The sequence below is a fragment of the Primulina tabacum genome, chromosome 7, assembly GCF_025594145.1.
Source record: "Primulina tabacum isolate GXHZ01 chromosome 7, ASM2559414v2, whole genome shotgun sequence".
NCBI classification, from domain to species: domain Eukaryota; kingdom Viridiplantae; phylum Streptophyta; class Magnoliopsida; order Lamiales; family Gesneriaceae; genus Primulina; species Primulina tabacum.
This window is the reverse complement of record NC_134556.1, coordinates 29,163,657-29,182,065: the sequence shown is the minus strand read 5'-3', so window position 1 is coordinate 29,182,065 and position 18,409 is coordinate 29,163,657. Positions and strand designations below refer to the sequence as shown.

At 36.2% G+C, this 18,409-nt stretch overlaps 1 protein-coding gene across 4 annotated transcripts; it reads right to left on the bottom strand.

Moving 5' to 3' along the window:
• Window positions 1–12,702: 12,702 nt before the first annotated feature.
• LOC142551216 (auxin-induced protein PCNT115-like) lies at window positions 12,703–17,307 on the bottom strand. 4 transcript variants are annotated; one of them, XM_075660327.1, is made up of 6 exons: window positions 16,862–17,307; window positions 15,947–16,147; window positions 14,891–15,063; window positions 14,678–14,780; window positions 13,474–13,967; window positions 12,703–12,929 (listed from the first exon to the last, which is right to left on the bottom strand). In XM_075660327.1, exons 1-5 carry the CDS (start codon window positions 17,075–17,077, stop codon window positions 13,635–13,637), a joined length of 1,026 nt encoding a protein of 341 aa, XP_075516442.1. In that variant the 5' UTR covers window positions 17,078–17,307; the 3' UTR covers window positions 12,703–12,929; window positions 13,474–13,634. The 4 variants fall into 4 exon arrangements, with proteins under 4 accessions (XP_075516442.1, XP_075516445.1, XP_075516443.1 ...); XM_075660330.1 differs by lacking the exon at window positions 12,703–12,929 and adding an exon at window positions 14,425–14,489 and having other exon boundaries at window positions 13,942–14,320; window positions 14,628–14,780; XM_075660328.1 differs by lacking the exon at window positions 12,703–12,929 and having other exon boundaries at window positions 13,942–14,489; window positions 14,628–14,780.
• Between the last annotated feature and the right edge of the window lie 1,102 nt (window positions 17,308–18,409).

Sequence of the window (18,409 nt, the reverse complement as noted above, 5' to 3'; positions counted from 1 at the left end):
AGACGATCGAGTATAATGCTGTTTAAAGCATGCTTGAGAGAGCGATGAAGTATGTAAGATTGTGGTAGCGCTCTGAGATCTTTTTGTGTATGCTAGCAACAAGATTTTTCAGCTGATCGATCAAGTGTTTTTGCTAGCACCCTCCTCTGTTGATATATAGACGATCTTCTTAACGGTCGGAAAGGATGCATCAACGTTAACTTGCTCCAATGAACAGATGTGTTGCTGTCAACTTGATGAGCATTTAATGATCTTTCATAGACGCATTTAATGTTCCTTTTGCTCGGCATAGTTCTGAAGCGATTTTCCTGAAGAGTTCATTTTATGGTAACACTCTTCTTTAATCAGAACTGGAAGTCTATACTTGGTCTACCCTTTCTGAGACAAAGATATAAATGCATATCATTTTTGGAACTGATGAAAGTATATGTTGACTTCAAGACGATGTAATATTTTGAATGTATGAAGTCGGTCAGAGAATGTCTTCGAGCAATAAATAATCTTCTTTAATGATCCGGTTCTGAGAATCATTAAAGTCCAAGCTGAATCTGCTAACGGTCTGAAGTAAGCGGTTGAGACTTCTTGGAGCTTTAGCCGGTCAGGAAAGTATACCAGTGGATGAACAGAGCAGTTGAACTGAGATATACGAACCGTAGCTGGTTTCAAGCTGACCTGTTTTTGTCAAACACCAAAATTCTTGAGAATAATATTTTCTTAACATATCACCCCCAATGAAGCAAAATTGTTTGTTTCAAGAAATGCCACCTTTCTGGAAAAAGAATTTCTATTAGATAGAAAAGGCAATATGATAGAACTTGAAGAATTTCAAGAAACTCCCTCAACTATAGAACTTTAACCTAATCTCCAATAACCAGTAGTTGAAGTACAAGCTCCTAGAAGGTCTGATAGGGTTATCAGACCACTTGCAAGATACCTGCAACAACCCAAAGTCGAGCTCGATTTTTCCGGGAAGTCGGTTTTGGACAAACAAGGAGTTTAAAAAGATCAAAATATTATTTTATGGAAACTTATTTTATAAATTTTTATGTTTTTATTAAATAAGTGTTATTGGGCCCAATTTAATTAATTTAAGTAGGCACAATTACCCTTAAGCTTGCAAGCCCAAAACCAAAGCCCATTAGCATACAATTAAATCTATAGATAAATAAACCTAGGTCTTTTATCACCACAATATCATCACCATCAGCAGTCGTAACACACCATACACACACTTCATAAAATTCGAAATATTGAAGAAGAAAGAAGGCTAGGAGTTCGTCATTATTCGATCGTCTAATGTCGCACCCTAGCCGAATATCGTATATTCGAGCGTTATAAACATAACGACGCATTTTCTAAACCCTTTCAAACATCATTCAAATCATATTATGCATGATTTAATTGTTTATGTGTGAAAATAAATAGGTGTTTGAATATTTTTACGGTAGAACGTTTATTTTCAAAAATACGATGTTTTACGCTTTTATGAAAAACGTTTTGAATCCAACGGACACGCTGCCAATACATGATAAAAATATGGTTAAATTGTGATTGAAACATGATAAAATCAATAGGAAATGGGCTGGAACCGTAGGACACAAGGGAAGAGAAGAACTGTGAGTTTTTTTTAAGAGGTTTGTGTGCTTGTTGAGGTTCAAGGTTCGGTTCTTATGCATGGGATCCTGGGGCTCGACCACGGCTGGGGGTTGTGTCCTAAGGGTCATGGCTAGGTCCAAGGAAGAATCCTACCATGGCTAGGACTCGTGGTTCTCGCTAGGGAAGAGTCCACGAAAGCTAGGACTCTCCCCAAGACTTCTCGATATCAGCTGCTGTACAGGGGGCTGTGGCTCAGTTTGGGGCTGGCCTAGGTGGTCTATCAGGGTCCTAGGATGATAGGTAGGGGTTGGGCCAGGGGATGGAATAGCTGGGCTGGCTGCTGGTTCGAGAAACGTGAGGGAAGCGCAGGCAGAGAGGTGTACGCGCGAGGCTGTTGTCTTGGTGCAGAGCTTTGTGCGTGGCTCAAGGGCTCAGGATGGGGGTGGCTTGAATCTGGGACTTGTCTAAGGTTAGTGAGGGTCCGAGGCGGTCGCTGGTTAAGTGGTTGGAAGAGTCCTAGTGTCTCTAGGATCCTTGGGCGTGAGATGCAACCAGCGTGCAGCAAGTGTCTATTGTTCGGGTGAGTTTGAGCGAGCTAGGTGCTGGTTATTTGGACTGGGATTAGTCAAGATTGTCCCTAGATGGGTTGGCTCGTGTTTGGCTCGAGGTGGCTCAGGCGTGGCTCGAGTATTTTGGGAGATGGCTCGGTGTGTTTGATAATGTGCAAATCCGAAAATAATAAGACTAAAATTGGAACTGTGGGTCCACGGGTGTGGTTCATGGCTCACAAGGGTAGAATAAAAAATAAAAATATTATGTTTAAAATTTGGGGTTAAAATAATGAGTTTTGGATTTATCCGAGATTTAATCACCGCACGAAACGTTAATTGAAGAATTAATTGAAAAGCCTAGTTTTAAGCTTTATAAAATTATGAAAAATTATATTTAAACCTTAAATAATTATTTAGAATAAGCCCATGTCATTAAATGTGAGAAAAAGATAAAATCGAGAATTTTACGTCCAGGGGCAAAACAGTAATTTTACACTTAGGAAAATACGTAAACTCTTGACAGCGTCTCGAAGGATCATAATGCTTGTAAAATAATATTCTATGATTTAAAATGATGATTTTGATGATAATATGTTATTTTATTATTTTTAAAGAAAATGAGAAAATATTTTAAGGGATGTGAATTGACTGTGACATATGATATATGATTTGTGGGGATCCGTTTATGTTGAGGACGGTGAACTTACAATTTTATGGGAATGTCGTGAGGGAAAAAGGCCCCAGAGGGAGCCCATTTACGGGAAAATGCCCCAGAAGGAACCCATTTTTGGGAAAAGGACCAGAGAGAACCTCGACGATCGTATTTCCACGGTGGAGCCTAGTACACACCCTCATGGGCCATGTGGAGCTGAAGACTGATCAGTCGACCGGAGGATAAAAGCTAGTCACTTTTCAAATATCAAACTTCACCCAAAATGATTTATGATTAAGGGTTTTATGATTAAAATGATTTTATGATATATGATTTATGATGATGATTAAAGCTATTTTTAAATGATTTTTAAAATTATTTATTTATGCTCAAAATGATTTTAAATGGTTTATTTATGTTCAAAAGATTATTTTAAATAAAAGTATGATTTTTAAATGCATGTGATTGTATATGTATTATTTGTTATCCATGTTTAGAACGTGCTGAGTCTTTGGACTCACTAGGTTTGTATGATGCAGGATTTGATGATTTATGGAGCCGATGACGATTGAGTGGATCGAGTGCAACAGTACACACCCGAGGGCCTTTAAGTTTCTGCACTAGCTTGATATATTTATATTTAAAGATTTATGCTAATGATTTTTATTAAAGATATTTTTTATGCTTTATTTTATTGTTAGTTGATCTTTGCGAATGTCGATTTAGGAGTTTTGGTTAGTCGATGATTTAAGATTTATTTTATGCACTTGATATTTAAATTGTTAAATTATTATGATTGTTAGAAATGATAAGTTATTTTATTTAGTATTTTCGAGTTTATGATTTATGGTTAGAAAAAAATTCGAGGTCGTTTCAGTTGGTATCAGAGCCAAGGTTTTCCCAAAGGGTTGTGTACTGTCACTTCGAGAAGCTCAAGAAGTCACGCCTCAAATATGTGAGTTTTTACTACTTTATAATTTATATGCTTTAAATGTTTATATGATGCATTATATAAATGTTAGTTGCATGAAAAACCTTAAATGCATGTTAGTTACGTGGTTTGGACGATGTATACAGAGATGCATCCTAGAAGAATTTTGCATAGGACTGATGAGGTTAGATAGGAGGAGGGGGTTCCACAGCCTCCACCTATTCAAGATGCTAGTGCCTGTATACTAGCTGGTATGGCCCGTTTATTAGAACAACATGTAGGGAATGGAGCAATGATTAGACTAGAGGCTGCTTATGAGCGTTTTAGGAAGATGGACCCCGAGGATTTTCATGGCACTACTGATCCATTCATTGCTGAGGGATGGATTATATATTTAGAGGTGATCTTCCGTTACATGGAGATGGCTGACGCTGACCGAGTTCGCTGTACCATCTATCTGTTGAAGGATAAATCTTCCTTATGGTGGGAGGGAGCGGAGCGTGGAGTGAATATGGTGACAATGACTTGGGAGGAATTCAAGAGGGTGTTCTATGCCAAGTACTTCACATCTGATGTTCGTTCTAGGCTTAAGAGGGATTTTATGAGTCTCCGTCAGGGGAATTGGTCTGTTGCCGACTTTGTGCAGAAGTTTGATAGGGGCTGTCATTTTGTGCCCTTGATTGCCAATGATGCTGCTGAAAAATTACGACATTTTCTAGATGGTTTGAGGCCGACTATCTGACGTGATGTGATGCTTGTCAATCATATTGATTATACTACTGCAGTTGCCAAAGCTTTTAGAGCCGAGCAGTCACTTAAAGATATAGATTGGGAGATGCAGCGAAAGAGGAACCGTGCTCAGTAAGCTAGTCAGAGTGATAAGAATCCCTATGTGGGGACCACCAAAGCAACCAGAGCCACCAAAACCACAAGGGCAACCACCAAGAGGAAATGTTCTGAAGGCTGATGACAAACCACTGTGCAAGTTGTGCAATCGCCCACATTCTGGCAAGTGCATGTGGGGCACCTACAAGTGTTTCAAGTGCGGAGAGTTGGGACACAAGGCTGTGGAATGCACAAAGCCTAGGAAACCCATGACTGGAAGAGTCTATGTGATGCAAGCTGAGGAGGCAGAGACAGAGCCGGCACTACACTGATTTCGAGGTAACCTAGCTGTTTAACATATTTTCGATGCTTTTATTGCATGAAATGTTAAATTGGGTTATGGGAATTGATTGAGATATTGAAGAACTTAGCAGAGAATAAGGTGCATGTACTACTTGAGTTGATTTAGGAGTCGACTTTGGGAAATTTTTGGGTTAGAATTGGAATTTTCAAGATTTTGAGGACCGAATTGAAGGGTAAGGTTTAAGTTAGAGGTTAAGTTTGAGGTGGATAAAGGAATCTAAGCTTTTCAATCATCAAGTCGAGAAAATATTTCGAGGACGAAATTCTATTTAAGGGAGGATAATTGTAACGTCCGAAAAATCAACCTACGTAAACCACATGCATGCAAAATTATTTTAATTGCTTTATTTAATTGCTTTTAAATGCTAGCATGATATTTATTATATGATTAAATGTATGATTGCATGATTAAATGATAATATGACATGATTTCATGAAATTAAGGATTTTACCGAATAATTCGATAATAGGTAGGGAAAAGAAGACCGGGGACGACCAAGACAAAAATATGAAATTTTCATTAATTAATGGCACCGCCTCCTAATATGATTTAAAAATGATTTAGTTTTTCCTAAAAATGTTGGAGTTCAAATTATTTTACGAGTCGAGCTCGATTTTCCCGAGAAGCCGGTTTTGGACAAACAAGGAGTTTTAAAATATCAAAAATATTATTTTATGGAAACTTAAAATTTTATTTTTTTAATTAAATAAGTGTTATTGAGTCCAATTTAATTAATTTAAGTAGGCCCAATTATCCTTAAGCTTGCAAGCCCAAAACCAAAGCCCATTAGCATAAAATTAAATCTATAAATAATTAAACCTAGATCTTTTATCACCATCAACAACCGTAACACAACAAACACACACACACTTCATAAAATTCGAAACATTGGGGAAGAAAGAAGGCTAGGAGTTCTTCGTCGTCCGGTCGTCCAACGTCGCACCCTCGTCGAAGATCGTATATTCGAGCATTATAAACGTAAACGCACGTTTTCTAAACCCTTTCAAACATCATGCAAATCATATTATACATGATTTAATTGTTTATGTGTGAAAAAATATGTGTTTTAATATTTTTACGGTAGAACGTTTATTTTCAAAAATACGATGTTTTTATGCTTTTATGAAAAACGTTTTGAATCCAACGGACACGCTGCCAATACATAATAAAAATATGGTTGAATTGTGATTGAAACGTGATAAAATCAATAGGAAATAGGCTGGAAGCGTAGGACACAAGGGAAGAGAAGAACCGTGAGTTTTTTATAAGAGGTTTGTGTGCTTGTTGAGGTTCAAAGTTCGGTTCTTATGCATGGGGTCTTGGGGCTCGACCAGGGCTGGGGGTTGGGTCCTAGGGATCGTGTATAGGTCCTAGAAAGAGTCCTAAATTGGCTAGGACTCGTGGTTCAGGCTAGGGAAGAGTCCACGAATACTAGGACTCTCCCCAAGGCTTCTCGTGATCAGCTGCTGTACAGGGGGTTGTGGCTCAGTTTGGGGCTGGCCTAGGTGGTCCATCAGGGTCCTAGGATGATGGGCAGGGGTCGGCCAGGGGCTGGACTGGGCTGGCTGTTGGTTCGAGAAACGTGAGGGAAGCACAGGCAGGGAGGTGTACGCACGAGGCTATTGTCTTGGTGCAGAGCTTTGTGCGTGGCTTAGGGGCTCGAGATGGGGGTGGCTCGGGTCTGGGACTGGTCTAGGATCAGTGAGGGTCCGAGGTGGTCGCTGTTTAAGTGGTTGGAAGAGTCCTAGTGTCTCTAGGATCCTCGGGCGTGAGATGCAACCAACGTGCAGCAAGTGTCTACTGTCCAGGTGAGTTTGAGCAAGCTAGGTGCTGGTTCTTTAAGTTGGGATTTGTCAGAAGGGTCCCTAGATGGGTTGTCTCGGGTTTGGCTTTAGGTGGCTTGGGCGTGGCTCGAGTATTTTGGGATATGGCTTGGTGTGTTCGATAATGTGTCAAATTCAAAAATAATAAGACTTAAATTGGAACCATGGGTCCATGGGCGTGGCTCATGGCTCACAAGGGTATAATAAATAATAAAAATATTATGTTTAAAATTTGGGGTTAAAATAATGAGTTTTGGATTTATCTGGGATTTAATCGTCGCACGAAACGTTAATTAAATAGCCTAGTTTTAACCTTTATAAAACTATGAAAAATTATATTTAAGCTTAAATAATTATTTAGAATAAGCTCATGTCAATAAATGTGAGAAAAAGATAAAATCGAGAATTTTTACGCCCAGGGGCAAAACGATAATTTTACACTTAGGAAAATACGTAAATGCTTGGCAGCGTCCCGAATGATCATAATGCTTGTAAAATGATCTTTTATGATTTAAAATGATGATTTTGATGATAATATGTTATTTTATGATTTAAAAAAAATGAGAAAAATATTTTGAGTGATGTGAATTGACTGTGACATATATATGATATATGATTTGTGGGAGATCCGTTTATGATGAGAACGATGAACTTACAATTTTATGGGAATTTCGTGAGGGGAAAAGACCCCAGAGGGAGCCCATTTACGGGAAAAAGCCCCAGAGGGAACCCATTTTTTGGGAAAAGGCCCCAGAGGAAACCCGTCTATGGGAAAAGGCCCCCGAGGGAACCCCGACGATCGTATTTCCACGGTAGAGCCTAGTGCACACCCCCATGGGCCATGTGGAGCTGAAGACTGATCAGTCGACCAGATGATAAAAGCTAGTTACTTTCAAGGATCAAACTTCACCCAAAATGATTTATGATTAAGGGATTTATGATTAAAATGATTTATGATTAAGGGATTTATGATTAAAATGATTTTATGATATATGATTTATGATGATGGTTAAAGCTATTTTTAAATTATTTTTAAAATGATTTATTTATGCTCAAAATGATTTTAAATGGTTTATTTATGTTCAAAAGATTATTTTAAATAAAAATATGATTTTTAAATGTATATGATTGTATATGTATTATTTGCTATCTATGTTTAGAACGTACTGAGTCTTTAGACTCACTAGGCTTGTATGATGCAGGATTTGATGATTTATGGAGACGGTGATGATTGAGTGGATCGAGTGCAGCAGTACACTCTCGAGGGCCTTTATGTTTCCGCACTAGCTTGATAGATTTGAGATTTAAAGATATATGCTAATGATTTTTATTAAAGATATTTTTTTATGCTTTATTTTATTGTTAGTTGATTTTTGCGAAGATCGATTTAGGAGTTTTGGTTAGTCGATGATTTAGGATTTATTTTATGCACTTGATATTTAAATTGTTAAATTATTATGATTGTTAGAAATTGTAAGTTATTTTATTTAGTATTTTCGAGTTTATGATTTATGGTTAGTAAAAAAAAATCGAGGTCGTTTCAGTTGGTATCAGAGCCAAGGTTTTCCCCAAAGGGTTGTGTACTGTCACTTCGAGAAGCTCAAGAAATCATGCCTCAAATATGTGAGTTTTTACTGCTTTATATTTTATATGCTTAAATTCTTTTAAATGTTTATATGATGCATTATATAAATGTTAGTTGCATGCTGCATGAAAAACTTTAAATGCATGTTGGTTACGTGGTTTGGACGACCTCTACAGAGATGCCTCCTAGAAGAATTTTGCGTAGGACTGATGAGGTTAGACAGGAGGAGGGGATTCCACAGGCTCCACTTGTTCAGGATGGTAGTGCCCGTGTACTAGCCGGTATGGCCCGTTTATTAGAACAACATGTAGGGAATGGAGCAATGGTTAGACCAGAGGCTGCTTATGAGCATTTTAGAAAGATGGACCACGAGGATTTTCATGTCACTACTAATCCATTCGTTGCTGAGGGATGGATTAGATCTTTAGAGGTGATCTTCCGTTACGTGGAGATGACGGACGCTGACCAAGTTCGATGTACCATCTATCTGTTGAAGGGCGACACTTCCTTATGGTGGGAGGGAGCGGAACGAGGAGTGAATATGGAGACACTAACTTGGGAAGAATTCAAGAAGGTGTTCTATGACAAGTACTTCACATCTGATGCTCGTTCTAGGCTTAAGAGGGAGTTTATGAGTCTCCGTCAGGGGGATTGGTCTGTTGCTGACTTTGTGCAGAAATTTGATAGGGGCTGTCATTTTGTGCCCTTGATTGCCAATGATGCTGCTGAAAAATTACGACATTTTGTAAATGGTTTGAGGCCGACTATCCGACATGATGTGATGCCCACTTTGGTCTGTTGCCGACTTTGTGCAAAAGTGAGTCCCACAAGAAAAGTAAAACTCGTGATTTTGGCATGTCTGCTCGAAAGCCGACCATGATCGAAGTAGGGATCAATTACATGAATTTGAATAAAGGCCAAGAGGAAGAAAAAGAAAGAAGTCAACTTCAATCATCAGGCAAACTACTACAAAATTTCTCTACAATATTTATCAAAAGAATTCAGCAAATTTCGGCAAGATGTATGTATGCTTTGCTTTCATATTTTCATGTCCATGATAAGATCATAATAGTTCATATTTTTATTATCAAATTTTTCTTTTTCTCACTTCTAACATGCTTAATTGATACAATTTATTGTTATTTTGTGGTAGGATGAAGTTTTATGCTCTTTGGATAAATATGGGCTAAAAAGATGATTTTGATATCACATTTGAAGTTATCCATATGAACTTTGTAGATGACTTGAAGCCAAATTTTTCACAAGGTGTGGGAACGTCTTGTGACTATTTTTCAGCTACCTGTGAAAAATGAAGCTGACGAGAATTGTAAGGAGTGGAATTTGAAATTATGATGCTAATACCATATTTTAGGAGTCTTAATTGTGATATTTAATTCATTAAAGACTTTTGGATATATAAATATATTATTGAAATAAGGGAAGATTTGATAGAGTTTTATTTTAATAAAAGCTCTAGTTTCCTTATTGATAGACATAATTTTTTATTAGTATTATTAAGTTTTATTCTAGTTTTTGAATTTATCTTTAGACATCTCTCTACTCCACACCAACTTCACGTGAAAGAAAGAAGAGGAAGAAGCAGGAAGTTTTCATCTATTCTTAAGAACTGAAGTCTAAGTTTTTATTTTTGATTCAATTGATATTTCTACTGTTTCAATTTTATCACTGTGAGGTTTTTTGTTTTAATTTAATATTCTTGTTTGTTCAAGTATTTGTTAGTTTATGATTTATTTATATGAAATTTGCATGTCGATTAATCTGACAATTTAATTTGATATACAATTTTCTACTGTTATCCATGAATTCAGTTATCTGTAATCGTCATAAATGATTGATACGTGAATAGCGTTAGATTAGATGTGTTGTATAATCATAACATATTTAGTCTAAATAAATCGAAGAAACTAGATTTATCAATTGTAGCTATCTCAGTTATTAGATTTTCAGGATTAACTGTTTTCACAAAGTAAAATGCTATTTTTAATCAATCGTGCTCAGTTGATTATTGATAAGTTTTGAGTGGATGTCGGTTTTGTCAATTAAATTTGAAGAACACATGAACTTTATTGGTTATCTATATAATTCTAAGGTTAATTACTTGAAAATGCATGAATGAATAATTTGTTGACCGATGACCAGTGATACAATTGAATAGTGGAACCCCCTTGAATCTGAACTCGGTAAGATCAAATTTTTACCTTCGTTAATCCATATAATTCTAAGATTAATTACTTGAAAATGCATGAATGAATAATTTGTTAACCGATGACCGGTGATACAACTGAATGATGGAACCCCCTTGAATTTGAACTCGGTAGGATCGAATTTTTACCTTCGTTAATTATTCATCGCTGTTATTTGTTTCTCATTTAAAATTTATTAATTTTCCTTGGTTGCTAAGTTAATTTTATTTAGTTCTCATCGAAAAATCTCTTATTTTTTATTGTATTTCTCGAAAGAAATAAATATTTTGTTCCTTGTAAATTTGACCCTACTCACCATTAAACTCATGTTATTTAGAGAGTAGGTATTTAAATTTATTGGATCAACGACAACACATCAATCCATCAGCTTTTTATGTAAAAGTTTAACGCTTTAAAAACAATACTCGCACTTGTTTTTTTGTTCATTTCTAGTCTGTAAATATGTTAAAATTCGTTCCAAATAACATAGGTAAAAATCTCATGTTTTTTGGGAATCGATTTCCTATCATTTCCTTTGTTAAACTTTCTATTCTTTAGCATCTAATTTGGTGATGCTAGAACTAACAGTCAATCCAAGAGTTCACAGCGCTTAAGACAAATTTTTATTTTCTATTGTTTCAAAGTTGGTATCGTTTGACATCTGGCGCCCTACCACACTACAAAAATTTGTGTCAAACATATATATTGACAAAAGTATCTCATATATATATATATATATATATACATAAAAAGACATATATACCCCATGATAGGAATTTACTATGAACATCAAACTTCAGTCACTACTAAGATAAAATCCAGGAACCATATTGAATTGGAAGAATTTTTATAAAAAAAAAATTGAACTCATCAAAGTCTTCGAAACTGAAACCAAAAAAAATGTAATATAGTTTGAAACTTCATTATTAAAATTCAACCTCCAAATGAAAAAGAAATCTCTTAATCAAAATTTTTTTTCAATGAAACCATAAATCACTATTTTTATCTCAGATGTTATATGAATAAACATCGAAGGTTTTCAAACTCATATAAAAATAATTGATTAGCATATAAAAGCACACATAAATTTTAAAGGGCATAAAATTTCCTCTTCATAAGCAATGAGATGCATGAACAAATATATATGAACTAAATTCTAGTGAAGCAAAACATTGTGGAGAACAAACAGACTATCAAATTCGAACTAGTAACTAATCCCAACATAGAAATATTGAAAAAACTCATATAAGCAAAAAACCTCAAATATCCTTGATCGTAGGCCATATAATTATCACTATAAATAAGAATCATAATTCCAACAGTAGTGAATTAGCATTGACATAATAGAAGTAAGTGGATCGATAAAGTATCCAAATTCTAAAGAAGAATCGTTATCGAGAGTCCAAGATCATACATATTGATAGATAGAACTGCTATTTATTAATTGAATAGACAGATTAGTTGAAAAATCATGACTATACTTAACAATAAAATACTCGTAAAGGACGACATACGACGAAGATCTTTTGTTGCTGTCGGAAAAAGAATTAAGTCCCATTCCTATTAACATAGGAACTGGAAGTGGAAAGAAATGTATGATCCATGCATATTGATAGGTCCGTTCCAAAAAAAAAAGTTTTTAAATTCGTGTAATTAATATTTATTGTATTGTTTCCGATTCATCGGATCTTACCTCTTTTCAAAGGAATTAATATATACTAACTTCAATTTTTTTCATTTTTGTTTCTTTTTTTTTTGAGTTTATGTTAACGGTACGAGAGGTCCTGCGGAAAAATAGCTCAACGCCAGGATGATAAAAAGCTTAACACCTCTCATTCTTATTACTTTTTCAACGAAAAAAATGAAAAATAAGAAGGTCTTCTTATTCAAAACCCCAATTATGACATCCCTTCTCCGTCACTTCACACCTTGGAATGTACGATAGAGATAAACGCTCTTTCACATCTTCTTAATCCAAAATGGATGGGGAGAGGAAATGTTCCTTTTTTTTAGGGTACTCTATCTTTCCATTCTATTCTTGTATGGAGTTCCATGGTACAATTATTGAAGCAGCATCTATTATTTGTGTTTTCTCCAATGCAATCTATAGAAAATAAATCTTCTAAGTTTTTCTTATTCCTCTAATTTCTATCCCCTAAACGTGCTCAATAATTAAAAGAAACAAGCAGTTACGAGGGACAATAATATCCTCGGAGTCGAGAAACTTCGCCTTTGGTCCACACTTTATGCATATATATAGATAAAAGATTTTAAGACAAGCATATTACTGCAAGATGAACTTGCCTGCACAATCCTTACAAGCTTGGACATGACAAGACAAGCGTTGTATAAATGAAACTAGCATCCTGCTTATTTTTCAATGCCACTGACAACCTTCCTATCTTGGTTCGAAAAGTTCAAGCCTTCTTATTAATAGTGATTAGGGATGTAAATGAACCAAACCGTTTGTGAGCTATTCGAAGCTCGATTCGATAAAAGCTCGTTTGAGCTTGTTTAATAAGGCTCGTTAAGATAAACAAACCAAGTTCAAGCTCTACAATATTCGGCTCGTTAGCTTGTGAACATGTTCGTTAGTAAATTCATGAGTAATATATTTGATAAAAAATAATAATTTTGATATTTAATTTATTGATTTAACACATTAATTATGAAATATATGGAAGAATCTATTAAATTTATTTATTGTAATAAATTGACAAATTTTAATAAGAATATTATATTTTTTTCTATATTTATAATTCATTTTTTTAATGAATTTAATGAATATTTAAATGTACAATTCATATTTATTGAGCTCGTTTAGGTTTGATCAAAGCTTGAATAAGCTCGTGAGCCATGAATATATTCGTTAAATAAAGCTCGAGCTCAGCTCGATTATAAACAGACAAGCTCAAACATTCAAGAGTTCGGCTCGGCTCGACTCGATTATATCCCTAATAGTGATCTCTGATGATATATTGATGTTTCGATCCACCACAATTGTCGAGTAGGATATTTCGACTCACCAGTCTTCTTTATCAATCGGCTACATTTACATTCAGCAACATTAAAATAGAGAAAAAAAAAACAGAAGTACAGATCTCTATTCATCTTTCCAGGAGAACAATGGAGGCGTCTCAGAATTGTAAAAAGTGTTTCCCATGAAGGCACTCCTGTTTCCCTTGACCATATCAGCCAAAGAATTGAGCTCAGCCATCTCTTGTGGAGTTAACGTCACAGACAGAGATCCAAGATTTTCATTGAAGTTGTCGATCTTGGTAGTACCAGGTATAGGGGAAACATCGGCTCCTTGATGTTGAACCCAAGCTAATGCTAGTTGCGATGGGGTGCAACCTTTTTTTGTACCCATTTCGCAAATCCGCTCGTATACAAGCTTGTTAGATTCAAAATTTTCTCCTTGGAATCTTGGAACTTTCTGCAGAATATAATACGCTCTCATAAACGAACGTTTTAAACTTTCTGCAAATTATGATAGTATATTTACTATGACCATGACGCATAGAATGTCAAGATACAAATCCGAAACACAGCTGCCATTAAGAATGCAAAGAAACATGACTGCAATAATAAATTCAAAATATTCCATCACAATAAGAATACAGATTGTACTTTCCAATTAAATGTTGAAGAATAAAGCTCAAAAGATCCCATCATAATGTCATCTTCATGCGTCACTGCATAAAAAAATGTTGCAGTTCATAACAGCAAAAACTCAGTTACTGAACCAATCCCCTATGGAATATTGTATATTATGAAGTGGCTAATTCTCTGCATTCAAGTAAAATATAATACTGTCAGGCCAATAATCGTGTAACTCCATTGGTCAAATCAGAATCAAATGTTTGCTGTGCAGAAGATGGAATGGTGCTCACTTATCCGGATATTTTTTTCTCGTTTAGAAGCAGGCAAGTAGCAATAGGAAAGGCAGTAATGAGCCCTATGACACTGATTGAGAGTATAAGTATCAACACGAACACTTTTTATTCTGTACCTATCCCCAACCGCACACTTAAGAAAAATCACAAATTATAAATCAATGCTCAATAAATTAGCAAGTATAGGAAATCACAAGTACCATTACGGCATTTCTAAAGATTAGCCCCACGAGTGTAGATAGGCACCAACCTTACGGTAATCATTCTCTGAGAAGTTCTCTAGGAGTTTAGGACCTGATGACAAGAAACCGCGTCCAAGTGGACTGTATGGGACGATTCCAATTCCCAGTTCTCTGAAATTAATAAAACAGAGAAAAAAATGGGTAACTTTGTCTATACTAGAGCATACGGGTCCATCGCAACAACTGTGTGTATGTTAAAGCGACAAGGAAAGATATCTCACCGACAAGTAGGAACTATTTCTTCTTCCACATCCCTCGTCCACAAGGACCACTCATTCTGGACAGCGGTTATTGGATGGACAGCATTCGCCCTTCTGATTGTTGAAGCAGATGCCTCAGAGAGGCCGACATATTTTATTTTCCCTTCTTCAACAAGTTTCTTCAGTTCTCCCATCTTAAAAGGCACGCCAAAGTGTATGATAATAAAAAGGTATTGAAAGACGCAAAGTAGACGAGGTCTCAGCTAAAAACCTCAAGAACCAAGCAGCATTTTATTGACACTGCAGGTGTGACATAGCTTCATATCCTGGATTCTTTATTTTGTATTGCATATAATGTTTATGGTTAAATGCAGGCCAATATAGCCAAAGATGGTCCAGGTACGTGGTACAGATAATTAGGAATCATAATGCCAAGGAAACTTTTAGGTTTGTTTCCCATTGTTACGGTTGTTTATTGTCAACCAATATGATGGTTTATTGTCCACCAAATGAAAATTCACAAGGCCATCACTGAACATTTGACTAACTGGATACAGAAATATCAAAACTGAAAGTGTACTTGTAATTGACCATGAACAACGCATAAACTCGAAGTGGACAATGTTCACCACAAAAGAAGCATCATAGCTAAAGTTGAGAACTCTCTGTATAAGTTAAAAAAATTAGGTTCTAGATATTTTTTCCAAATGCAATAGTTTTGGTCTATTTCAAATCTGCTCATCGCAAGTATTGCTACAAATTCAAAAGTTTAGTGCACTTGAAGCTGTCAATAAAAACACTTGAGACAGAAGATAATCTTCGTGAGGGAGCCATCTTAATCTCAACTACATACAAGTACAACTAAATAAGTGCAGAAACACACCATAGTCGCTTTATACGCTCTTCACCATTTCTCTTAACATAGCATCAAATAACACTTTTACCAACAAAATCTTAAAAAAGCATCAAAATACACCTATATTCTTAATACAGCGTCAAATATCATTTTTACCAATCAATTCGCAAAAGGGATTTTGGGCAATAATCTTCAAGAAAAAGCATCATAACACTGCTTACCGTAACTTCAATAGGCACACGAGTATCAATCCGATGAACATAATATAGATCAATATAATCAATATCAAGACGCTTCAAACTTGCTTCGCATGAGGCTCTAACATATGCAGGGTCACCACGTACTTCCATCTTCCCATCTTTGAAAGTTGCCCCAAACTTGGTGGCGATTTGAACTTTTTCTCTAACTACTCCTTTCAAAGCCTACACCAAATCCAACAATATGTAACTCGTCACATGGGTTCACCAATGGCAAGTCTTAATACAAAGACTACTCATTAAAGAAGATCACAGAACAAAAAGGAAAAACAGAAGTTCCTTTATTTGCTGAGGTAAGTTGGGTAATACTCATAATTTCCATAAAATCTGACTCAAGAATGAACATGTGAAAGCATACGAAAATCTGACATTTTCATGCTTAAAATGTGATATATAACTGGTTATCTCACAAATGCAGACCATCTTGCAAAAAATAGAGACTTTCATATATCTCCAGCTTTTTTACAAGTAATTATTGCTCATGGCTTCTCTGGTTTCGATACCAAACCAAATCCTATATTAACACACTTCAGCTCACAAAATAGTTATGTTAAAACGAAGAAAATTGATTTATGAACACTTTTCAGGGAGTGATCTTTAAAGATAATAACTACACTTGGTTAGCAAAAAGAGAGCAAAAAATTCTCGTTAAAAATTATTTGACACAATAAGCAATAAGATCGAGCGCTTTTCAAGAACTAATCACCCTCACGTTGAAATTGATTCATTAAAAAAATGATCAGTCCTCGAGAACTTTTATATCACAAAATAAAACATATTTCACAAAATAACACAAGGCAAACTCAAAGCATCAGAAGAAAGCCCACGGATACAAAATGAAAAGCCTAATTTTAAGAGAATTAAATAATAAAACAAAACCTTTCCAATCAAAACCTCGTTGGTGTGGGGGCCATAGAAATCCGAGGTATCAAGAAACGTGACGCCGGAGTTGATGGCATGGTGAATGAGGGATATCATTTCGGGCTCGGGCTTTGGCACGTCGTAACCAGATGACATTCCCATACATCCCAGCCCTTGTTTAGACACCTCCAATCCCTGTGAACCCAGCTTGATCCTCTCCGCTGTCACGGCCATTATTGCTCTTCTTCCTTATTGGCGGGAAATGGGATGAATGTGTGTTGAATGAACTGCGAACCAGAACTATATATATATATATATATATATATATATATATATATATGTACGTATGTATACAGATGGCGAGATGGAAGAGAGAATATCGAGAGAGGCGGAGTCACGGCTGGCGTCACGCCGAAGCTTCACGTAAGCGACGACGTCATCCTTAAGCAGACACTCGTGGTCATTATTGATTCTGCTCGGATACATTGATGACACGGGTATTTCGCTAATATCGTAAAATAAACCCCTTATTTCCGGTTTATTATATTTCTTGCAATTGAAATATATCACAGAGTGTTAAAAATAAGAGTAGTATTGAAAATAAAAGTTGTAAATATTGAAAATTAGTGTGTAATAATGTATTTATTTTTGAATTATTTTTAAAAAAATTATATAAATAAGTCTCTCAATTTGTGAAAAAACACAATTGAGTACACAAAATTTTATAAAGTGCGTAGTTTAAGTGAGAGTAGTCCAGTGAGGGTGAGGGGGGTCGGGACTAGTCAGTAGGTGAGGGAACTCATGCAACTAGAAGGGAACTTGAAGGGAACTCATGCAACTAGAAGGGTGGTCTCAGTTTATAAAACACAACATGAAGAGAACTCATGCAACTAGAAGGGAAAACGCAACAAGGGTCCCTCTCCGTTGACGTTTTTCGTATCGCCAAACATTTTCGAGCGTAATATATGCAAAGGCATGCCTTAACTTTCTTTCATACATCTTTCACACCATATTATGTATATTTTATTAATCTTGCATGAAAAATATGTGGCACAAGTTTTATTTTCGTTTTTATGCGCAAAGATGTATATAACTCATGTTTTGATGATATAAAACTCATGTTAATTATGCACAAAGGGGCTGCCATGGTAAGATACCATGGAGGGATGTTTTTCCAACATATTAAGGGCCCATAGATGTCAAGAAAAGGGCTGGACCGAACGCGAGCCAAGCTTGAACGAAAATTTACATGTTGGTGCATTAGGGTTTCGGCTAGGGGGAAAGCAAGCATGCGGCTCAACCAGGGCTTGACCAGGGCTCGGGCTGGACACGGTTAGGTGTGAGGAAGAGCCCTAGCCAAGCTAAGAATCATGCACAGCGGCTGGGGAAGATTCCATGCGCGATGGGACTCTTCCCATGAAAGCCGATGATAGCAGCTGTGCGTGGGATGTCACGGCTAGGCCAGGGGGTCCAGGCTAGGTCTGAGGGTGGTCCAGTGAGGTTCAGGAGGGTTCTGGATCAGGTTGTGGCTCGGGTGACGAGTCCTCGTCGAGTTGGGAGTCATGG

Bases quoted from the DNA above. Each gene is read 5' to 3' on its own strand.
- LOC142551216 (XM_075660327.1), bottom strand. From the start codon at position 17,077: ATGGCCGTGACAGCGGAGAGGATCAAGCTGGGTTCACAGGGATTGGAG. The intron at 14,781-14,890 runs GTGAGATATCTT...TATTAATTTCAG, and splicing joins GAAATAGTTCCTACTTGTCG to AGAACTGGGAATTGGAATCG. The intron at 13,968-14,677 runs GTTGGTGCCTAT...TATATTCTGCAG, and splicing joins CAGAGAATGATTACCGTAAG to AAAGTTCCAAGATTCCAAGG.